This window comes from Corvus cornix, chromosome Z (assembly GCF_000738735.6).
Source record: "Corvus cornix cornix isolate S_Up_H32 chromosome Z, ASM73873v5, whole genome shotgun sequence".
NCBI lineage: Eukaryota > Metazoa > Chordata > Aves > Passeriformes > Corvidae > Corvus > Corvus cornix.
This window is the reverse complement of record NC_046357.1, coordinates 23,535,917-23,561,728: the sequence shown is the minus strand read 5'-3', so window position 1 is coordinate 23,561,728 and position 25,812 is coordinate 23,535,917. Positions and strand designations below refer to the sequence as shown.

General features: G+C 34.6%; 1 protein-coding gene across 4 annotated transcripts in view; it reads right to left on the bottom strand.

The window, feature by feature from the left end:
* AP3B1 (adaptor related protein complex 3 subunit beta 1) overlaps positions 1-25,812 on the bottom strand; it is a 155,105-nt gene that overhangs the window by 44,622 nt on the left and 84,671 nt on the right. For 3 of the 4 annotated variants that reach the window (XM_010413937.4, XM_019279975.3, XM_010413934.4), the window contains exons 18-22: positions 23,952-24,063; positions 22,426-22,582; positions 19,576-19,759; positions 12,049-12,121; positions 11,095-11,201 (exon numbers count right to left, since the gene is read on the bottom strand). In XM_010413937.4, the coding sequence (XP_010412239.3) occupies positions 11,095-11,201; positions 12,049-12,121; positions 19,576-19,759; positions 22,426-22,582; positions 23,952-24,063 (633 nt within the window). The remainder of the gene's footprint in view (positions 1-11,094; positions 11,202-12,048; positions 12,122-19,575; positions 19,760-22,425; positions 22,583-23,951; positions 24,064-25,812) is intronic. The other variant, XM_010413936.4, reaches the window with a different exon arrangement.

Here is a 25,812-nt window from a genome sequence, read left to right as displayed (position 1 = left end):
AGCAGCAGTAACATCTCTCCACTGGTGGAGTTAGCCCCATGCTTAGCTTTTACTTTCAATGACCCAATATTTGTTTTTTTGAAAAAGTTTTATTCTTAACATTTTTGGACAAAAATATCAGTATTATAATTTGAACACCAGGTGCTTCATTCCATGTCATGGTGACTCTTCAAGTAAAAGTGACAAGATGCAGTCCTACATGCATCAACCAAAACCTGGTTATTTACTTTTTCAAGTATGCCAAGCTAAAAGAAATTCAAAATTTCAGAGATCAAGACATTTTATTAGTTGAAAAGCATTTACTTCTATTTGCATCTATATTTAACAGGTAGAATTTAATTTCAAGGCTTACAGAGTCTCTGGATAGTTAAATATATGTGGAACTGGAATGGCATAATTTAAAATGATAAAGAACCCCTATGGTTTTTGAGAGTCATTCCTCAGTACAAAAATCCAAAGCTATAATCAGTCATTTAAAAAAGCCCACACACAATTCGTAGATGTAGATGAAGGAAGGAGGCTTCTAAAGAATATTTGGTATAATAGCAGGAGTCTTTGAATGCAGAGACAATGAGAAGTTGTATTTTTAATAATTTCCACCTAAAAGCTCAAAATTTTCCTTCCTATTCTGATGTATAGTCCTCAAAATACTCATCATAATCTCACAATGCTGTCCTGCAGATGAAGTGTAAGAAGTGTTAACATCAGAAAACTCAGTTTTCTATGTTTATCAATTTTATGTAAGATACAGGGAAATTGAAATATTATAACTTGCTGAACAGCTATTGCATAGACAGTTTAAAATATAATTCTTTCTGCACACTTCAAAAAAGTAATGTGCGAGGCATACAGTTGGAATAAAGCTGAATTGACTATTACGTATATTTAATGTGGGTTACATAAACTTATACTGACAGCATTCTAGGTGATATATAAATTCACATTCTATTAAAATTCTTGTTTTGCGGTAAACAAACTTTGTCATTGGATCATCATTTACTGTGACCCTCTGAAAATAAAGAGAACACTGATTAGCACATTTGCTGGCACATGCCGTGTCTCTGTCACTAAACAATGTCTTAATTTTAAATTCTGGTTCAGAATCACTGCTTTGACAACTACTGTCACTGCTCAAGGTCTGCACGAAGCTTCAAACTGCATATTATCACCCATTGACAAACTCGACATTTTATGAAGAGCCCCTCCTCACGCTGACTTATCCTCCTTATCCTGTGTAAATAAGTAACGATTCATTTTATAACCTTGACTTTAAAGTCCAGCCCTTCTACCCTCTTTTTTCTTCTTCCTAAACAAGTGACAAAGAACAAGGAAGCTGATTGAAGGGGTCCATTATGTATCAACTTAAAGAAAGGCAAAGTGATTGATGAAACTAGCAGTCACCTTCACTGCTAGCTACAGCACCTGTATCCTTTTTGTCAAATGACCTGAAAATCCTGCTGACAGTTTAACATTCACCACAAGGATACACTCTCTAGTACTGTAGTTTTGAATATTTTTATTTGCTCAGAAATTCATGGGAACATTCTTTTAAGATGGAACTGCACATTTAAAATCAGTAGCAATTTGTATTTTCTTCCCACAGATCTTGCGCTAACAGTTTACTTGGCAAAACTATTAAATAACACTTGCCCAGTAAACTGGCAAACCAAAGCTCCTCTGCAATTGTCACACATTTAAATTGTTCACATTATAATTTCACTTCTACAGTAAAATTTGCCAATGGTGAGAAGAGAGTCTTAGTTAACTTCCTATCACAGAAGAAAATCACTTTCCAGGCGTCAGACTAAGTTTTAGAGCTTTCCAGTAACCATCATTTAAAAACAAAACCAACCAAACAAAACCCTCCCACACAAACCACTTTTTCTTTAATTATTATTTTCAGATTTTTAATAATATTTGGCTACTTTATTACAGTTCTGGGTTAGCAGATCAAGTAAAACTTCCTTTTAGTCTCAAAAAGAAGATTAAAAATGCCAAACCCAAACCATTCCTATAGTACTGGAGACGGTCTTCTGCTCTCTGTAAGAAATAAAATTTTCACTGGGAAAGTGACAACCGAGAGGCAGGAATACCTCAAAAAAAATAACAACACTGCTCCCCCCACTCCAGCTTTACTCTGTGTGGGACACAGCACCATTTCCTTTGGGCATTTATTACCTGTTAAAAACCAATCTTTTGGTGAGTGGCAGTTCAGGGTTTTTGAGAGCAAGCTGCAATATTTCTTCGGGTCTGCAGAGTCATAATTAAAGCTGAACTGAGTGGAATTGGAGAGGGAAGGTCAGCGAGGTGCCGTATGAGAGATGAGGCTGGGCTGATGGGCACCAAATGAACAAATTATGATGGGCCCCACTCAATGTGATGAGGTCAAATGCTTGTTTCTACCCACTGACAGTTCAATTTCCCTGAAATGTCTCTCGGTTCTCTATGAGCTAATTATGAATGAAAAGTTATCAACTGCCCTCACCAAAAAGAGCTTTCTTGGAGCTTTTAATGTCAAAATATTGTTGGAAACGCATTCTGGCCCAGATTTTTAGCCAGAAAATGCCTAGAATAAACTAAATACCATTGTTATACAATATACTTTCAACCTATAGACATAAAACATTCTTTAACTACTGTTAAACACATAAGTAAGTTTTATAAAGAAGATCCATATCAATATTACTGTTTAGTATCAAAAGACAGTACGGTTATAGTTTTGTATAACATAAACCACATAATTTTCAAATATTTCCATGTTAATATTAATTTCCAAGAAAATACTGCTGGATTTTTAGGTCTAAAGTAATAATATCTGGGTATATTTCAGCGTATTTCAGCGTAACTCTAAAGTGACTGATATAAACACACAGTTCATTCATGAAACTTCCGTTTTCAAAGTAGTGTCCTGACTGCCTTTTTAAAATATTATCTTTTGAATATTCAAGAACATATGGTGGCATATACTTGCCAAGTTTTAAATAAGCAGTAAGCATAGAAATTATTAAATATACCTAGAGAAGGTGGATCTTTGAATTGAAGGGAAAATAGAAGTGAATAGACTCTAAAACAGCAATTCAGAACAGGAGTGTCTGAGAAATTCCAGACTACTTATTTGCATATAGAGATAATTTTGATAATTTATTTGGGCAAAATTATTCACTGCTTCAAATTTAAGAAATAACAGAGTAGTTTAATATTTTGTTTCCAAATGCTACTTGTTTTTCCCTTATTACAAAGCTGTTTCTATTTGATATATTTACCTACAAGTCAGAAATTTTCAAGGAAACTCCTAGAGGCGATCAGAACTTTGCAAAGTATTTTTGCATTTCCAATGTACCCATATACTTGGCACTGCACAAGATGGGACCACCTGAAAGCAGGAATTATACCAACTTCTAAATTATACCAATTAATGCAACGACAGCATACACTTAGTTACAATAGGATGTTGAAGTCAGAGTGCGTCTGATATATACTGATTTATAAACTAGAATTATTTGTCAGATAAATTTTTCATTTTTATTTGTTTAGAATTTCTCATAAATTCTAGTAGGAATAACGTAAACAGAAACTTCTCAGTGTTTTGTAAAATACAACACATTTTTCAGGTTATTTAAAGAAATAGTCTTAAACAAGCAACTGCAAAAGAATAAGAGAAATAAATCTAATGGCAATGTTCAAAGCAGTCATCTATGTGTCTAGCATATATAGCTGCAATATACTAGTAAGTCTGAAGGCTTTCAGTAGAGCACAGTATTAAATTTATCAATATAACAGTTGCTGTCACTGTGGTTGGCATACCATCTTATTAGACACACTGTTGATCAACTGTTAGTACAACAACAACAAAAAAAAATGTGCTGCTCAGAGTCTTCATGTTAAAGTACCACAATTAAGAACAGAGAAATGCAGTAATTCATTACAGAACCTTTTCAGGAAGTTGATTTTTTCTAATTCTTATTGTAATTGCATTGTTCTAATCCTGTATTATAAAGGCAGCTGCTTGCCTATCATTTGTACTTTCCTCGTTAATCCTGACTCAGTGAATTAACCTTTAATTACAGCCGTTAAAATTGAAATGAGCCTCTTGTCTGGCTGGGGCTGCCCCCTTCCAGTGCATGAGACTGATGAAAATTTTTAGGGTCAATGAATATGTCCCATGTCATGTCTGATAGATGCTAAAGATGTGAGGAGGTAAATGTTACCTTAGAAAGATGTGGTTGAAATTTTTAAGAGCTACATTTATTGACAAAGTAAAAGAAAAATACAGCTTAGGTTACCTCTCTCTTCTGTCTGAGTTACATAGCATAACACGCATAAAGACACACTCTGTTTTACACACATTACCACAATACACATTTAAAGAATAACTTAAGGAATCATCATCATGCATCACACATGCCTGTTTCTAAACACCTGGCACCAATCCTGCTCACATCCCTAGTTTAAGGAGCACAATTTACGTATTTTTCATGGTGGAAAGAAAAAGAAGCATTATTTTAAACTCTGCCATAGGACTAAGCATCTAATTATATATTAAGAAGAAAAAAGTTGGATTTGTTTTAAGGATAGTACTGACTTTTAACAGAAGGCAAAAAATGATCAAAGGCCTCCTCACGGTAACTTATTTAATAGAGCTGCTTTTCTGCAATATCCCCACAATTTAATTTCTATTTTATAAATAAGACTTTAATATTGCAATTCCACTTTACTTTGCCATTTTGGCATTTTATTTTTAAATACAACATTTGAATGCTGGGTCATTCTTTGTAACTCAAAGGTAATAAAACAGCAAAATAGCTCTGAATCAAGAGCATTACTGTTAATCAGTGACTTGGTTATTCAGAATACAATTACATTAATATACAAGTTGCTAATTACTTGTACATTATATTTATATAATTACAAATAGTACCTCATTTATAGCATATATATGTAAGCAAAAATAAGGACACATTCTGGAGAATATGTAGTACTGAACCACACAGTAATCAATTAAATAAATTATATTATACATATATACCTCTCAGATGGAGCATACAATTATTTGGTCCAAAGTCTTGTATCAGAAACTTATTCCTGATTCAGAACAAACATCTTGTTTGAGCTTCCAAATAAAATTCTCTAATTTATTTGAAGAAAATAAGTTGGAGATTTTGAAGTACAGATTTTGTTAAGAATGAATGCATTTAATAAACATGAGATGTGTATTTTTAAGGTTTAAACATAATTAAGTATCACAAATACTTGTAAATGGATTTATAAGTAAAGAACAGAGGTGAAATGACAAAGTAGTGTCAAAGCAGATTTTTTTTTCTTTCAAGCTAACATTTTTAGAAGTATGTGGAAGCAATTTCTGAAAGGACAGTATAGCTTTCAAACATCTGATGCAACACATATTCCATGTAACAAATTTAAGAACACCCTCCTACAAAGCAATTTTACATGAACAAAAAAATAAAAATAAGTATGTGGGAGTCTTTGTTTCATTTTTTCTTCTAGCTTGGCAATAGTTAATATCTGCTGGTGAGTAGCTACATTCATTTGTAGATTTCCAAGTGCTTTCCCAAGGTGAGTAAGCATTATTATTTATCCTCATTTTTCAAATGGAAAACCAAAAGATTAAGATACTCCCTCCAGATCACACAGCAAGTAGTAAGCCAAAAATAGAACTAATTTTCCATATGTAACACCCAGTTCTGTATCCACTGGACCACAATGCCTTCCCACAAGCATCAGTCACACCTAATCAGCCACATAGCTGAATTTTGGGCGGCACTTAGACAAAGTTATTTTTTAACTCCTAAATTTAAGACTATGCCTTTTCATTTGCTCCATATGTACAAACTTTTCTGGGTACCCTACTAACATATATTGTGGAACATGGTTTCCATTATGCTTTATGCCAGTTACAAATCTTGTAGGGCACAGCAGAGGCTGTTCCACATGGAAAAAAAAAACATCTTCACAATTAAGCTGAAGAGAAAACTGCAGAACTGCAAAAATATCTCTGCTAATGTGCAGTTGTGGTCAACAACACAAGCAAAGTTATAAGCACACGGAGGAATAGGATACATGTAGGCTGTTTTGTGGCACACTTTCGCCCTTCACCTCCCCACAACAAACCTTCCGAAATTCAATCTGTATATAAAAACATGGGCTTCAGAAGTATAATGAAAACACTGAATACACAGGAAAAAGTTCTCTTGTGATGAAACAGCAAAGGGATAAGACATTTATTATAGGAAGCTAAAAAAACAAAGAGGGCAGATGGTAAGCTATAAAAATAATAAAACACTATCATATGCTTGTGTTATCTTAACACAAAACTACAAAAACATGATAGAACAGAAGATGTGGCTAACATTGAAAGCTGATTTAAAAGCATCCTCTTTTGCCTGAGTAAAAAATTTTACAAGCATCCTTAAGAGGGTATGGATATACTTACAGAAAGGCAAAACTAATTATTTGAAAAACAGTGGTAGTTGATCAAAATCTGCCTGAGAACAATGGGCAGAAGACCACCACTGCCCACCATCTGCTGCTATCATAAGTGGTTGCACTATATCTCTTTCATGACAATAACAAGTTAATGTTTCTTATGATGCAGCCATTCCTGAGGTAAGGAAGCTCAGACCAGAGCTTATATGAATGACAAATGCATATAGTTAAAGAATAATTGCTGCTCGCAAAGCAGCAAAAAAGTCCCATGAAGTTCAGTGCATGCCAATAACTATTTGGAAGAACTACTATTTATTTCTCTACTGTAGGATTTTGAAATTCTTAAAACACATGCTAACCTTTCTTGCAAAATGCATACCAGACTAGAGCCATTATACAACCCATTATTGCAACCTTCATGTCCACAGTACTTCTAAGCAGAGATGCTTCAAACAGGAAAAGAATACACTTCAGAGTCAGTCTTAAGATTCATTAAAGTGAAACTACAAACAGCCTAAATGGACAAAGCCACCTAAATCCTAAGAAAGTCTTCCCCTCTAAAGACTATGTCAACGACTTAGAAATAAAATACCATTTAAAGTGTTCTCCCAGTCTGAAAATATCTTTAGTTAAATACTGAGCGAGTTCATGTTTACTATTTCTCAAAGAATTCTCTAAGTCTGTACTCACTTTAAAATTAAATGTATTTATCCCCTGATATGACAGGTCTGCAGCTTGACCTTGACTTTTGACAAAAGCTATTATTTCTTCTTCATGCATCACCACACCAAAGAAGTTCTCAAAGTGTATCTTGGTCAAAAGTTCTTTAGAAGACATGAAACAGAAAACAAGATTATTTACTCCTCCCTTCCTGAACAGTTTCTCAGGAAGCCAAGTAGTAGGGAACAATAAAACATACCACAGGTAGTAACTACTACCATGAAAAAACACTGAACATATTGAACAAAACCTTAGTAAGTAAAGCAGTACCACTTCTACAATTATACCTTGATACCATATGCACAATAATAAATAGCAAGTCTATATTGCTGCACCAAATATTTTTCTAAGTACTTCCCCACTACAACAAGAGTTTCCCCTCATTTGGTACATACACTTTTCATGAGATTTTCATAGTCACCCTTGACCTTTCCCCAAGCTATCCTATTTGGGGCAGGGAAACAAACTTCTCCCCTCAAATGCTACTCAACTCAACCCATACAGCCACACACTTTTTTCCTCATCCAACTTCTCTCACCAGAGCTCGTATTGACCTGTCAGTTCTCCCTTGCACTAACACTGTTCTGAACCATAAGAGATTTCTTGCTACCAGAGAAATATTTCCTTCTCACAAATCTTATTTATAAAAGCGTGTGTCATTTTACCAGTTAATTATCCTATGCAGCATACTCAGGGCTCTCAACATTTAGGAGAGTAGTTGCTTGTACATTTTTGCCATCTAAAATCCTAATGAGAAAAGAAGAGGTGGTTTAGCTTTTTTTTTCTCATCAGCTGTGTGACAGGTAGGAAGAGATGATCACTCCCTTCTTCGGCTTCTCTCCATTACCATAGTTCTGCTCTCTCTCTTCTCACCATTTCTGCTCAAAATGTTATTTACTGTAGCAGACTATAACCCTCCCTGTCCTTATGTCAGTCATGAGTTCTGCTTTCCATTCCTCCTTTTTCACTTTAAACCCTCCACCTTTCGGGGACAACACCCATTTCCAGTGTTTTCCAGTAACTGCTTCATACTGACAGCCTATAGTTTTCTCTTGCCTCCTGTTTTTCATTCGCGCTGCATCTTCACATATTTTTCGACCCTGCAAATTATCCATCTGAAACTTAATTGATGCCAGTTGCAGTTTTCTCAAGCACTTAGCTCTGACGTCACTTGCCCGCATGCCATGAGAATCCCCACAGAAGCCTCTGGTGACCTCAGTTACCTGGTTCACTTAAACCTCAAGATGAACCACATGTACCAAGGCAGGAGCACGCACACAGATTTACTACATTTTGCATCCAGTTGGAAGAAGGTTATCCATGAATTACAGGAAAATTTTGTTTTCCCTGGAACAAACTATAATATGCATGCATGCATTTATATGAGGGGGAAATGTACTGTATGTAAACACGAAGATAAAATCAAATGAGCCACAGGACAAAGCATTAAATTGTGCAGTTTCTATTCAAGAATATTTTGGTTTTGTAGGTTTTGCCATTACTGTAAAACCATTCTTGTATTTATGCTTTCTATATTTCTTTTTCAGCAGCTATGAATTTGGAAGTTAAAAGTTTTCTAAAAGCTGTATCCAGTTACAGTGCTGAATGATTTGAATAATAGACTGCTTGACATATTCCAAGATAAGTGGCTGCTACTTTCTTTGATATTAGGGTCATATACTGTACTTATCTATTTTTACTCCATGCTCTCCTTTGCCTAGTAATAAATTAATTTCTTCACTGTTAGTTTGGCATGTGCCCTACAGTTATACTCATTTTCTCTCCCACTGAAGGAAGAAGTTTTCAAAAGTATTTTTAGAATTAGCCATCACAGATTAAATTCAAAATACTATTTTAAGAGGGACATTCCCACATAAAGTCTTAAAAGCCAGTTTTATATTTTTATTTTTAGAAAATTACCTGGTGGTGCTGAACTACATGGGATAATAGTTATTTAACTATTTGCACACACTTAAGACTTTTTACAATAGATGGGTATCATTTGAAAGAATGAGTTTTAACCTCAGTATTTAATTTCTGTTGCTTCCTGATGCAGAAAACTCAGCAAAGGACCTCATGTACATCTGCAACTATCAATGGCAATGAGAGCTGAGCTTAGATCTGAAAACGGAATACAGACCAAAATATGTAATCACCATCCAGGCAGAAACAATTAGTTCTTACATGATCTGGGCTTTTTCCAGAGCAAGGAGAATGAGGAAATGTTCCAGCTTCTTTGCTGGTTACCAGACCTCAGTAATACTAAAGAGGCATTTTGCACAGTCATACAGAAAAACTTCTACTCTTCAGCCTCCACCTTCTAGCTCTGTCTATCCAACAGCTCTATTTCTTTGTAGCTGCCTTCAGAAGAATGGGGAGAAGCAATTTAGCAGATGTACAGTGGCAATCATGAGGAAAGCAACCATGAATATGGGAGTGGAATATGTGTTCATGTACTGCAAACGATGAAAGGAATAAAGACATAGGCAAGCAGGGGTGCCGCAAGCCTCTGGCATTACTGATTGCCATCTTTAATTTATCCTCAAAAGTGGTAATTCTGAAGTAAAGCAAGGATACCAAAGTCATTCTTAAGCTAATCCAGAGCCAGGGAAACATATGACAGCTTGTGTTTTGAGCTGACAAAGCCATAAAATATGGCAAATAGGTGATTGTGGTGTGCAATCACAGAATAACACCACGGTTGTTGTTAAACACAGACTTGCCACCTAACACTGTATGCTGCACTAAAAAATAATATGGAAGAGAATTTCTGGCATTTTCAGACTGTGTGACACATCAATGACTACACATCAGGTGTAGTGACTGCATGTCCATGGATTGTTACTGGCCTGCTTGAAATTTACATTACATGCCAATTTCCTTAGATAAGGGTAATATCCAACGAATTATCTGAAACTCTCCCATTTCAACACCAGATCTTGAAGCCTGTAAACATGAAACTGAATCATAAGCAAAAGTCTTCTATTTCTTGAGTCCTATCACTCATGCAGCTCCTTTACTTAACAAATATTTGATGTTGCAAACTACTGCTTCCAAAGGCAGCACAAAGTAGATACCACCAGTTATCAAAGCTGCAGTGTAGGTTCCAGATACCAACCCCACAAGGCGAGGCTAAAAAACACCTGTGACTCTGGTATTTTGTCTGGTCACTTTCATCTATTTTCACAAGGATATGTACCCTATGTTTTACCACTGCAACTTCTATTTGAATTGCAAATATAAATTGGACACACAAAAAATACTAAAACCCAAGTGAAAGAGAACAAACTACTATTCTTTCTCGCAACAAAGAACACCCTCTACCTCCATGAGTTTGCTAACCTTAATTATACCTATAGTTTAGAGATTCCCTAATGGAAAGTGCTACGAAGCACTAACAGAATGAATCATGACACATACTGATACGCCACTGATTGTAAATCTATACCCTTTTTATTCTCACCCAGGGGCTATGTTTCATATACTCATGAAAAAGTACTTCCAAGTAGCAAAATGTCATGATTGGAGGCATATATGGTAAACAAACAGACTTGAGTACTACCAAGTATGTGATGTTCTTGTAGCATATTTTTGATAGTGTAGCAAAACAATTATTTGAAAGACTTCTATAGTTTGGATACTTAATTTCTGAATTCAAGTTTCGTTGAGGCATAGAAAAAGACAACTGGAAAGAGAAGGTTAAAATTCTTGAAGGCATCCTTCTCAGACCTGCATTATTCATACTTTTCTCCACATTTCAGAATGCAATTACAGATCAAAAAATGCTGCCAGTCTTGCAAGTAAACAATAATTTCATAGAAGACTTTTATACGTGAAAGAACTTTAAACAAAACTACTTTAATGATGGCCTCAAAACATGTGAAATGCTTAAACTGACATGCAGCCTCCCACTTTTTAAAGGCTACTTACATCAATGACTGATGAACTCGACAGACTTAATCCCTCTAGGTCTGCTGCTAAACTCGGGGACAAAACAGCTGCTGTAGGAACTGCCACAGGAGTTGTCACAGGACAAACTAGAAGTAAAAGAGCAAGAGATACTTAAACTGAAAAACAATTTAAAATACTGGGAAAGACAATGATGATTTTTTCATTGCACAAAAAAAGGTTTTACATCCTCATCTAACTATTATATTCTTGTATATATGTTTCTAAATAGAAGATTACATTTTCAGACATATAGCCCCAGTACTCAGAATAAGCAATGAAAATACAAATACAACTCATATATGTATTGATCATGTGATTTACTCTAGACGTATTCTCTCCCCCTTTCCCATTTTTCCTCTATTTTATCTTTCAGTTTGATACTGCAAACTATGCAGCACTTTTTCATCTACAGGCTACATGCAAAGTACATGTTAATGCAATTCTGACATGCTGCACCTATAGAAGTAAACTTTGAGAAGGCTACTACAAGTATAGCTAAAAAACAGTGCCAGCTCTATCCTACCCTTCCAAGAGTACCATTTCACACTGTTCTTCAGAAGTGTGATTTTTAGCATCTTAATATAATACTCTAATTGGCGCATAGATTTCACAGGTGTTGTACAAGTAAAATCCATTATTACCTGAGAAAATAAGCCCACTTTAACAGAAAACAAGTCCAGACACACACAAATTCTCAAAGTAAATGTTTTATATGGTGGTACATTCTAAATTTTGAAACAATTCATCAATTATAAAACAAAACCTTGTAATAGCTGTGCTTAAAAATAACTTGACAGTGTCTAAGCATTTATTCTGTTAGGAAACTGGTACAATAAAAGAAGAGAATCAATGTTTCAGACATTTAAAATTTATTGAATTAATTTAATTGAATCTACGCCTTGGGAAAAATGAGGCTTTAATAAAGATACTTACAATCATCTAAATCTAAGAGGAACACTTCTTGTTTTTTTGGAGTCTTTCTTTCTTGTGCTGGTTTTTCTTCTTTCTGTCAAAATACATGAATATTTCATCTTTCACCGTATCAGGAAAAGAAAAGCATTTAATACTTTTATAAAGCAAGTGCGTTTTTTTTACTACTTTTATAAAGCAAAATGTATCCATTTTCAGGGTTTGGCATCCAGAGAATTCACCTACTGAGAAAGATTTCTTTATATGATTAAACTGAACCTAAATTCCACAACTGAATTTCTGAAGCCCACGTATTCATTTAATATTAATCATTGTTGCTACACAGAAAACATTTGGTGACAAATCAGCTACTTCTGTTGAGACCATTAAAAGAGCTAGCAGCCTTTTTTTTTTTTTTAAGACAAAAGATTTGGGTACTAACACTTCTCTCTTCATATGCAAATCAGGTCAAAATCTATTCACTAAGAAATATAGTATTATTTGCACTTATCTAGGAGCATGGAATTCTGTCCAATTATCGACTGGGATTTACTTAATTGCTGGAAAACAATAGAAAGTTGATCCTTGTCAAAAAAAAATTCAGTTTTAAGCCTTAAGATGAGTTCTAACAGTAAGAATTGGCACTACCCTAAGTAAAGACTAGAGAAGTAATAATCCCAGTACCTTGACAAACAAAGTATTTCCACAAAATTTGTTTCAATACCTAAATAAAAAGTTCTGAACAAATCTTCTGAGTGTTGGCTATACCTACAGAGCATGTCTAGACAATGGTGATTCAGGAAAGAATTTAGCGTGTTACAGCACAGTATGGACTGCCAAGAGGGTGGTTTCGTATAAAGGACTGACCTTGGGATATAGCCAGAACCTCGTGTATCGAACAGTTTTGTCCTCATGTTGTTCCTACCCACTCTAAAGCATCCTTCATTTGTGTCAGTTGAAGAACTCCTTCTATCTTCATCCAATCTGGCTCACTTACCAAACAGAAGGCTTTGCCATTCTCTTAGAAAATATGTTAACTACCTTTAGACCTTAAGACATTGCTCACTACCCAAGCTATTGCAAGTAACTTAAATGTAGTCTTTCCAGGAGTCACACTTTCTAGTTTACCAGTTTCCTCTTCAACAGTACGTGACAGCCAAATGCACATACAAATGTAATTGTTTTACCATTTCTAAGAAACTAACAGGTCTAAGTAAATCAGTAAATCTCCTTACGCCCATCTAGGCCATCATTTCTTGAGCATTTTGGACACTCAGGGTACAAATTTCTAGAAGGGCTTGGAGCCAATTCAGCAGCTAGTACCACTTCTTTTAACTGGAACCATAGAATTAAATGACACCTCTTTTCTCAAGGTGCATTTCCTTTCTTCTGGTCTCTCAGCTTCACAGTCAGTTGCAAACAAATAATAAAATGACTTTATATTTTTCTGATTTTGGGAGAAATTCAATGGTTCCCTTCAAAGAACATGAAAGAAACTAGCCAATGTTCTCACTGTTTGAAGCCATTGATGTTAATGACTACGAGGCTCGACCTCAGCCATGATGACATTGCTTATCATGTTCTTCTTTATAAATCCCATGGCTCAAACAGACGGTAGTCACTTATATAATCCCTACAGATATGATTCAGGTATTCTGGGAGAAGAATCACCTTGTGGACTGAAAAAAACAGGAACCACTATTTTAAAAGTTATTTTAAAATCATCATACTTTGATGGTTCTTATCACTATGGTATTTGAGTCTTCTACTACTGCTGATTTATCTGAAACCTAAAACTCCTTTGGACAAAGAAAATACTACAAAACAGCTTTTAAATGGTGCTGAAGTTATACCATTTCTTACACGTTTTGTCCAGAATTAGTGAAGGACTCTTGCAGAACCAACTTTCTTGAATTCCATTCTGCTCACAACTACCAGACTTTTTTCTTATGTTTATTGGCAAGTCATTAAGCTTATTTTGGCTATTTTTGTTTTAAATCTGTGAAATAAGGACAAATAGCATACTTCATAAGCTACAAGTTCTACTCAAATTACTCATGTCAGAGACACCATTTTGCGACAATCCTTCTCATGAATTCCAAGCCACTTTATAGCATCATTTGGTGAATATTTAGCCCTGAATTTTGGGTTTAGCTGTTATCTCTAGCACTTTCAGTAAAAATTATGTATCACAACTTTTTACCTAAACTAGAAACTCTTCAGAAACCAAAACAGCCTAAAGGAGAACTCAGTTAAACAAAAGGCAAATATATTAAAAATACCCTCAATTTCCAAACTCTTTCACTCTCTGCCCCCACTTATCCACAAGATACAGTTCTACCTTCAACTATGATTAAGGTTCAAAGCTACAGCTTTATATTTGATAAATATTTCCACAGAGATGGGATCTCCCCATCTCCTTTGATTACGCAGCCAATGAAAAGTCTCTAAAAAGTGGCTCAACCCACACAAGAGCCACACAAGGATGAGAATTCTATATGCTTCAGTACAGGTTTCTAAAACATTAGGAGTCACAGCCAAAGAATCCTCTTACTGTTTACTGAAGACAACTAAGATGGGCATTCTAAGTCACAAATAACACCAATAGTATGCTTCAGTTTGCTTCTTCTGTCACAAGTACAAAAAGTACACAAAGCTTAAGGTGTACTTTTATAAGGTGAAATCCATTCCTGCACTGGTATTACTTTGAATCAACTACTTTGAATAATACATCTTTAAAAATGGGGGAAAAAATCCTTCAAGAGAACTTACTTCTTATACTTCAAAACAAAATAAAATGGTCCACAAATAAGGCACAAGTAAAAAATCCTTGAACCAATGTACGGCAAGGAAAACTTTTCATTGCACACTTTATCAGAAGACTGCATTTAATTGTATCAGCTTACTATTAAGAACAAGCAAGCAAACAACTCCACCAAATAGAAAACAAAAAACCCACAAACCTGACCTTACCATCAGGGAAATGTAAAATCAAGAGCTAATTAAATCAAGATAAAGCTAACGTTAAAGTATGGTCATGTCTTATTTCCAACTTCAGTCGAGTATTCAAGCTTAAGAAAATACCGAGCTACTCATATGTGGTTTTGTGCTATATGTACACAAAACCACACATTTTCATGCTTCTATGTATTTCTACATATGGGTATGTACATTAATTGTGTGCAATTCTGTACAAAACACTAAAGAAATCTATTTATGTGGGTCTTGCCTATTATAAACATGATTATTTTTTGTTTTTTCAAAGAAAAGAAAATTGATTGGCTATCTATGAACAATAAACAGCCAATGACTGCAGATATTTCTACTGAGTAAAGAAAGCTTTGCATTTGAAATCAAGACAATAAAAAGGTTCTGACGTGTCTGACATTTCTATGTAACACAATTTTTCATCTTTTTTTTCTTAAAACTAAGCCTACAATATAACCCAAACAGTTTTCTACCAAGAAAGCCCACTATGGGAAAAGCAGAATACTAAACAAAGAAGTTAAGGTATATTCCATCAAACATTTCTCCATTTGCAATTCATCTTGGTAATAGAGATAGAACCTGGTAAATGCATATAGGACTTGAAGCAGGAGATTTCTCTTGCTCAATGCATAATTCATGTGCTCCGCCTGCAAAGTGTGTAAAATGAGAATTTCACACCGCAGCATGAGCCATGGAGATGCAGAGAAAAGGCAGATGAAATCATATTCTGCTGTGCGAATTTTATTTCTTATCCTCCCAATATTTATACAAAACCATCACTGACAATCCAAATGCATTGACAGATCACCCACTGTTTCCATTGTGTTAGCACTTGAAAGGAGATCAGGCAGAAAGATAGACAATTTGTTTTTGTATATTTTTTAAATAGTGGATCAGGTTTTTAACAGCTGAGTGACTGTATTATACTTGTATAAGGAGGTCAACAGTAGCTGATTTTAAAACCCCAGTGTAGAGACACCTACTTATACATGCATCTTTCTCAAATCTGCATTTTGGCTCTACAGTATTTATGCTTACAGTATAATACGTATCTGAACACCTCAAACTATCCATATTTCAAAATTATATAGAAGACTGTAGTACAAGAGACTGACTTTTCTATTCACTGCAGCTCAATTACAGTGAACACAACAGCTTTTTCAAAACAATTTGTCAGGACAAAAACCATTAAACCATTAATAACATATTCAGGAGAATAATCTGAAGTTTTTGTAGTGTATTTTAATGCCAGTAAGTGCATGGATGTATGTAGAAATTAAGCTCCAATGTGAATGTAATCAAACCTTTTTTATTAAGAAAATTTTGCGGAACATGGCAATGGCACCCAACACAATTTATATATATATCCAATGGTAAACATCACCCAACACATCAGTGATGTAACATAGTTCATAATATGTGGCAAACTGAGAAACCATAAAAATAGAGCTCACTAACCACAACTTCTTTTATTAATATGTACTTCAGAAAATATTTTCAGTTTTACTGAAAAGGAAATCCTAAAGCATAATCTCCCCATATAGACGGTCCAAATTAAGAACACACTCCAGCAGAATAAAATAAGCAATGTCTTTTCTAATGACAAACTATCAGAATAAAACAAGCATTTCTGAGAGCCTGGCAGAAACCATCTGCTTCCTGGGTGGTCTGAAAATAAGTCAGGAAGGCAGCAGAAAAATACATATGTGTAGTTCTTGTAAAATGTACCCTGACACATAAGGGGGTCTATATATAAGACTTTAACAATAATGTTCTTTAAAGTTTGTTAAAAATTGTTTTTTCTTTCCAGCTAGGAAGGGGTTATCTAGGTTATCATCAGTTACCTTCATCTATCATTACAGGGCTCAAAACAGGTTTCTCTCAAAGAAATCTATTAATCTAATCAGCATAGCAATCACCTTTAATAAAAAATACCTGTGATTCTCTTCCCCCACCCCCTTATCTGATTACATATCTAAAAACAAACAAGTACCAGAAACACCAGAAGTATAAATGCAGGAATCAAACATGGTTTAAATGGAAACTAACTTCAAGGTTCCAGGGATTAATACCATACACTGAAACAGTCCTCCTTCTTCAACGACGTTAAATAAACTACCCCCTGCCCCTTCACATATGACCATTGCTGTTTACAGGTCATCAGCCATAGCTTGTTGCCCTTATATTAAATGTGCTAATTTCTAAATGAAAGAGAATTTAAGGAACATTTAGCTTCTGCAAAGTGAGCTCTGTGCTATCTTTTCAATAATCTCTTTGCTACTTTTCTTGCTGTCATGCATATAAACCCATTGCTATTTGTTTTAATGTCTTTTGCAGTGTTTAAAAGCTTTGCAATTTTTCCCCTCGATCATTTGACTCTACTCTCATCAAGTCTTCTGTCAACTGTTTAAAAATATTTCTTGTTCCTAACACATTTCTTTTTAGGAACTTCTTAATCAAGTAAGACTTCAGAAGTACTGCAACATTCTTTCCCTTCTCTTAAAATCCAAGGCCTTGACAACTTTCCATTGACTTCAACAATTCAATCCCAAGCTTCTTGGACATTCCAGTTCTCATATTCAGTGTATGTGACTTCACACATTCTGCTGTTTGAAAATACAAAAAGCTTCTTTATGCTAGTAGTCCCCACATATCCTGTGAAAGAACCAAACAGTTTAGAGAACTGTAATGAAAGAAATTATGAACAAGGTGTTGACATCCTGAGAAAAACGGAAAAACACTGCAGAGAGAAGATACTATTGTTTGAATATGGTTTTGCAGTGGCTGCTTAGAACTAAGAACATCAGAGTAGGTATTACTTTCTGGTGAAAAAATATCACGGGCTATGAAAAGGTGCAGTCTGTTACAATTAATTCATGTCCCATCTAGTATCAAAGGAGTTTATTCTGAGAGGATTTTGGTTATATTTTTTGTGCTACCATTTTTTGGCAAGATCCAGCCTGGCTGCTCTAGAAGAAAAATAATTTAGACACAAACGTGTTACCCAATGTGTTACTTGGTCAAGAAACAATGATCAAACCATGGAAACACATCTCCATTTCTCAAATAATACAGCCTCACTTCATCTTTTGTTCTACTTGGTTGGAGAAGGGAATTGATTAAAAGTTAAGGTTACAAATCAAGAGTTCTTAGGCAAACCCATAAAGTTACAAAACAAAGATCATGTACAATATAAGTTCAAGATTTAGAGAAGTAGAGAGCCATACCTCCTTAATTAAAGGAAATGCACACTTTAACAGCTTAGTAAAGTAATGGCCTTCCATCTTAATTGGTCAAAACACACCTGTCCACCAGCTTCAAAAATTTCAAGAAATGCAGCAAAGGATGTCTATTTTGATTATTCTGCCACCTATATAGGAGTCCTGACTGAAATGTCTTGGCTTAACTTAAAATGCATTAGCGTTTCACTTAATTTTCAATACCGCATATCAGTATTAAAACGGAAACTTCTGAGCTACAATTCTACCCTTTAAAATTTTTTAAATAAATATATAGAAAGAAATGCATAGGAAGTATTTGATAATAGAAAGATAGTTGTCAGAAATTCTTCTACTCTTCTTCCCAAACACATTCAGCAAAAAGTTCCTCATCTAGTATTTTTAAATGCAATATAGGTAGGTAAACAGTAATCAATTCATGCCAACAGCATTAATAGTTCTATGATGCTAGTTTGAGTATAATGGACTTTTAAGCTTCTTTTCTTCACTAAGGTAAGCAATTAAATCTTAACTGGCACATGAATGGCTCTGTTGCACATTTTTGCATCCTCACATATTTTTGAAACCAATTTAAAAAAGTATTTGAAAGCTTGCTATTTCATACATGTTTTAAGAAAGCTCACAGATTTTGAAGTAAGAGAACTCTTTATTCCTATCAAACACAGGCAGCAAGTAAAAGTTGATTGCTCATTAGGAATACTAATCCTACTCATCTATATATACACCTCAATGATAGATTCATTAACTGCACTATTCTCAATTCTAAAAGAAAATTTTGAAACTAAGTTAGTATTTCTATTAGAACATCTTCAAATGCTTAAGAAACAATGTACTAACATTTGTTTCTTGGTTTTCTTTCCTCTCAGACCCAGGTACTACAGCTATACTTTAAGATTCCATTTTAATAAAATAACCATCAACATCCATGTATTAAGTTTCACCAGTTCAACAGTAACCTAAAAAAATTAAATTAAAATACAATTAATTTTATGATTAAAGAATAATATACTATTAGAAAAAAATATTGTGTTCTGTGTATTAAAAAATAGTTAGATTATATTCTTCTTCATCTATATGGAGTAAAAATAACATGAAATTATATAAACTGAAACATGAGGTTTTGTTATAAAAATACTAGCTTAAACTATCAAACTACTTTTGGACTGGTTGCTCTATGAAAAGTAATATTTTTTTCATAAATTCTTGATCTTTTCAGGTATGCATAAAACTACTATCCATCTTCATGCCCACAGAAGGAAACATGGATAGATGGTTAGATACATACGTTCATATTTTATAGAGGTTTTAAAAAAACGTATTTTACCTTACTAACCTTATTAGAGGTAGCATTTCTAGATTTTTCAGATTCAGAGTCACTTTTAGAGTCGGATTCTGACTTGGAGCCTGAAGAACATTCTTCCGATGAAGTGTACTCTGTATCAGAGGAACTGGATGTGCTTGTCGTTTTGGAAATCCCCTTTGCTTTCTTTTTAATATCCTCTGAATCACTATATATTTAAAAAAAAATGTTAAGAGACATGTAAAACCATCTAAGGAATCTGCTTAGGCAATATCCGACATCAGCATTTCAAAGTTTTATTAAATGAGTTTTAAGTCATTATTTCTCCACAATAAAAATCTCAGGTATGAATGAAGAAGTAATTTATTTAAGGCTATACAAAATCATTCTATTACACTGCACAATACACCATCACGTGTAGACTAAATCAACAAAATAGCCAAACAAAATGTGAACATATTAAATATTAAAAATATTATTTGCATGCGTCAAGCTTGTGACATAACAAAAGGGATTGCAGACAACTTTTTAAATAAAGATGCTTTCATACTATTCCATCTATGATAAATAGAATGTTGGTGTAGCATGTTTTTGCAAAGTAATATTGCGTAAAAAAAACCCACCTCAATGAATTCAGTTTATTCCTTTGTTAATTCTTCTAAATAAAACTGCACCACTTAGAAATAAGACCTATAATGTCTACAAATAGTTCAACCCAATAAAGAGTTTATACACAAGAGCTGTATTATATTCCTTCAGTCACACTGAATGCCTTACAGCTTCAGTGACATTGCTCTTCACACAGTTAAGTTCTGCTCACCCTGCCAATGTTGGATTATGTTGGTCTGTGTTAACAGCTACTGAATATTATCTGCCTTGTTCACATCTAATAATACTTTAACTACCAATTAGTAGATTACCCTTTTGTCTCAGGGGGAGTTACTACCACAGGAAATGAAAATTGTTTTCTAATAGTTATCACAGAGGAGAAAAATTAATATTGCATATACAAAAAAACCCCTCTGTTCTTGGATCTGCAGACAACCATTTTATACTTCCAAATCAGGTGTTTCATACACTACCTGATTCAGCTTCCTTCCCAAGACAATAAATTGGTTATTGAAGTGCTTGAAGGTTAACAAGGTCAACAATAATTAAACAAATCTAGACCACTCAACTATTAAGGGTCCCTTTGGAATCATATTAAATTGTTACACATTTTTGCTTAGCTTTAGAAGCAGTACAAAAGAGTGTACTACACTGCATCACTGAGATGGCAATGTTTTTAGATGAAAAAAATACAGAGAAGGAGAACTGAAAATCTAACATGACAGAGATCAAAACAATCAGAGCCAAGTCTTCCTCCTCTTAAGAACTTCCTATGACTGAATTGCCTAAATAAAATGTAATCAAAATTATTTAAAATCAATAACATTTAGGCCATGCCTATCCATGTAACTGAAGCCAAAATTACCTGCCTAAATTTTAGCCAAAAGCATGAAGCAGAAAATTTGAAGCTTGCAAAGCTAAAAATGAAACAACAGTACACTTCACAAAAACAGTCTAATGTAGCATATCTGATTGTTAGAACTATGGTGAAAAGCAGGTACTATCAAAATTATGTCTCAATATGACAACATTTAAAAACTTGTTTGAGGTCAATGACTTAGACAAAAATTCCCTAGCATTTAAATTTTCTTCATGACAACAAAATTATCTATATTTCATTCACTGCCATTCATCAGAAGCTGTAGTTGCATTAACAAATAAGTTGCTGTGAACCCATTATATATATGAAGTTTTTTTTCAATAATTTATCTTTAGCCTGTCTTTAAAACTAGATTTGAAGATTAAAAATGTTACTTTACTGCACATCAGCCAGTTTTGATGGGTAATAATTGTTTATCTTACTGCTTAAAATTTCAGATGTTATTCTAATGAAAAGAATTTACTGGTAACTAGCTTTTTAACTTTGCGATGATGAAAAGCCTGTATTAATTTAACCTACAGATTTCATTTGTTCTGAACAGGAAAAACAATATAAATCACTTTTAAAATCATTAAATCCTGACTTAAATTAATAAAGTCATAATTAGGGCATTATGCTGTGTTTGTTATGGAAGTGGCAAGGCGAGCTGCTTTAATTACTGTCTGTAATAAAAGGAGCAGAGTGTGTACTGCGCCCCAATCAGCGCTGTCAGCCACGACTGAGCTGAGCTGCAGACTCATCAAGTGAGCTGGCAGCAGACTACAGAGTAAAGGGCGATCATGTCTGCAGAGGCCACTTGCTGACAGCAGTGGAAGAAACAGATTCATACAATCCAAGGTATTAGCCCCAATTACTCAAAATTTTAATGATACTTTAAAACATGATAATGCTGTTGATAATAGGCAATCTTAAAAACGCTAGCACTTAAATATCTTACGACCGTTTCCCTTCACAGCCCTTGCCTCTAATATTTGGATCATAATCTTTTTAATATAACATTATTTAGAAAAATCAATTGTCTTAGTTACATAATGGCAAAGTGTTGAAGGACTTAATTTTAGCTCTCAGCAAAATTGCAGCAAAAGGTAATTAAGTGTTTCACACAACTATTTGATCACTTATTCAGCTTCCCAAGGTTACACCAATTTTCAACAAGCCACCCAAGATTTTACTAAAGTCAGAAATTAATCCAAACATAAGAGTAGTCTGATTAATGAAAATATGAACCAAGTTCATACACTGAGTATTACTAGTATACACTGACATCACTCCTTGGCCAATAAACCTCCAAAATAGCCTAATTAAAGGCTCGGCAGACTGCTAACAGGAAGAGTGCTTTAACACTAGTTTCACAAAAAGTTAAAACCATACAAATGTATACCTACCTTTCATCGACAGCTCTACATGTTTTCTTTGCAGCACTTTCTTTGCTGTCTGATTCACTGTCAGTTGATTCTTCACTGGGAGAGGAACTCCCACTACTCTCATCAGTGCTGCCTTCCTCTTTATCTTCCTTCTCACTTTCACTGTCAGACCCGCTCCCTGAAATGAAAACAGCCCTTACAATTTTGTTCTAAATATCTTAAATAATTAGTATTTTAGAAATCCAAGTTTGTTTTAAATTAAACAATGGTTTAGTATTTTAAGATCCACTTGCAAGATTTAGTATTATTTACCCTGTGCCAAAAGCAGGCAAGGGAATTACTTTCCCCTTGTATCTACAAAATTTTTAAAATAGTTTAAGTTAAAAACCTGTCCCCTTCAGCCTACTTTTACTATTACTAAGTATTATACTTTTTCAAATTAGAAAGCCAAATAATAAATTAATTGCATGTGGATTCTTCGAAGTTACATAACCCTATTAGGAGCTGGAGATGACCTCAAATTTTCTAGTCTTTACATTCACTTAGCTGCAAAATTATCTTCTCAAACAGCTGCTTAATTAGATAATCTGTTCTTAAATACCCATAGTGACTATGATTGAATCACTGATTTAAACAAATTATTAATCTTCTAATTAATCATATAGTTACCAAATATTCAAATATCTGAAGTGAGTATATGTTCTATTGTTTCAGAAAGCACTAATTTTAGTGATACAATTCTTAAACATTTTTGCGTATTTCCTCAGTTTAGGAACTGGAAGGAAGCAGATCCATATTCAGATTTTAAGATGCCCCTCTTCCATTCAATTAGATGATGATAATTCTTTCAAGTTTCTAATGCTAAACATTTTCTGTGTCTCCCATAATTCTGGGAGAATTATGATCTTTACCACATCTGAAATATACTAACATCTTCTGAAACAGCTGTCTTGGGGAACTACCTATCTGGCAATAAATGGGGGAACAGTTAAGAGAACCTCTGCCTACTGAACTTGATAGGTAGCTGTTACCCTCTTCATCAATACCCCCATTATAATAAACAGAAAACATCAGGTAGAACATCAGAGAAATACTGTAATACATTTTGCTGAATAAAAGATCATGAAAGACTACACAATTAAACAAATCTGGCCATTTATCAGCACAGCAGCACATGCTATCAAAATAATTCCTCGTCACCACCAAATTCCAAAAAACATTTAGGACTTAAGGTTCCCAACAACCAAGCATCTTGGCACTTTTCGTGCAAACAGCTATGTGCCTTCAGTTTTAACTGGAGTAACAAACTCTCCTTACTCATACTAGACTCCAAGGAGGATAAAAATAGCATGCCAGCTTTTTCACCTGGGAAACGAATCAAAGACTAACTTATTTAATACGGTGAATGTAAAATTTCCCCCCAGTTTATTGAGTTTATACACAGCTCTGGCTTTGTTTGCAATTTGTTTTTTCTTTTATGTACCAGACAGTTCTGAAGATACAGTTTTCCAGGCAATGAAAATACAAGTTGCTTTCCAAACACTTACCTGATGAACTGGTACTGGCAGACTCATCTTCCTCCTCTTCTGATTCAGAGTAGAACTTTTCAGGAGGTTTCTCCTTCTTTGGCTTGCCTAGAATTCCAGTCCATTCCTTTGCCTGTAAATAAATTCCAATTCATGTTTACCTTCGCAACTAGCAATACAAAAATATACACACAACACATGAAGAAAAACATTCATAGTAACGGTATTAAGCTGTTGCTAAATAAATCATCTAAGCAAGTCAAGAGAAGCTATTAAACTTCTCTTACTTTACACAATAAGAGAACTAGAAGTTTGGTATATACTATAAAAGGTGAGATACATCTATTAGATAGTCCAGAAAAAGATTCAGTAAGATAGATTAAAAGCATCAGTAATAATAAATAAATTTCTATGCCAAAAGAACCTGAAGGCTGAGACTTTTATTTCTAGATCCAGCAGACTATGACTAGAATTAAGGTTCAATAGGGCTAGTCACCACCTTTATGATCCCAAATTTTAAGTGGAAAACAGATGTAGACACTGTAGGTAGCCACAGACAAATTATATTTCACTTCCATTGCAATTTGCCAAATAAAAGTAGTTTTTACTATCAAGAGAATGCCAAAATGAGGCAGTATTTCCCCTGGACTTTTTTTCTTTCCATCTACCTCCATGTTACTACAGAAGCAGTGTTAAAATTCAGGACAGGAGAAAAAAGCAAACTGGCAGACAACTCTATCAACAGCATGATACAGGTCTGCCTCATCGACTGATCTGATCTGGAATAACTTCTGAAATAGCTCTAACAGTGACCTGCAAGGCTAAACAGCTCTAGAGGCACACTGGCTTCCTCTTAAACACCAAAAGCTGCTAGGGCTTAAAAAGCCAATATTCTTTTGGATATAAATGACAATTTGCATGTCGAATGCAGCTAAACTCAGCTTCACTCACACAGGCAGTACTAGGGAAACCACAAAATTAATGAAAATGAGATACCCTCCAAAGAATATACTTGCAAAAAAAACCCCAATATGGCTGAAGGATTTTCCTGCTCGTTTTGAGGCTTAAATTGTTGGATGAGGATGTTTTTTACTATGTTGTAGGTGGATGTTATGCCATTTCAGCAATTTCCTGTAATACTTTCTGGTCTTCTGGACAAAAGCACCTTCACACATTCTCTCTTCAAACATTCTGCCAACCCTATCATTTATAATCCTCTATTTGAGCTGATTACCTCCAAATTCTTACCATAAATGCTTTTAGAAGTTTGTACACAAATACCACTTTTCCTGAAACACATATAAGAAGGCAGACACATAATATTACAGTAATAAGGAGAAATGCTTGTTCTATCAGATTTCTGGCCACTGGCTTCTGTAAGTCAGACCTATTTTTTGGAATTTTCTTTGCTCATTCTGTGTGTAACATCTCATATGCAAATTAATTCATTCTCGATTTACTGAGGAAGTCGGCTCATTACAAGGACTGCATGCTTTTCTGTGTGTACCTGTTACATTAATGCCGTGCCTCCAGGAGCACCATCAGCACGCTATATACCAATACGTTTACATTTCTCTTACTGATCAACAGCTTTCACTGGTATTCCAGTAGGACTCTGGTACCTGACACATAAATCACAACTCTGGTACCTAAACATGACTTTGCCTCAGAGTTTATGCTACAGTAACACAAAGCTATTGCTAGTAGGGAACGAGCCCTGTGTGTCAACGCATGACTAGTGCACTTACCGATGACATTTTCCTATCATAAACTTTCCTAATCCTCTCCAGATTATCTGAAATGTAAACCCTGGTCTCTTCCAAACACTTCAAAACATACATAATCTAATCCCTGTAGCTGCTTTTTGTTGTTTGTATTACCT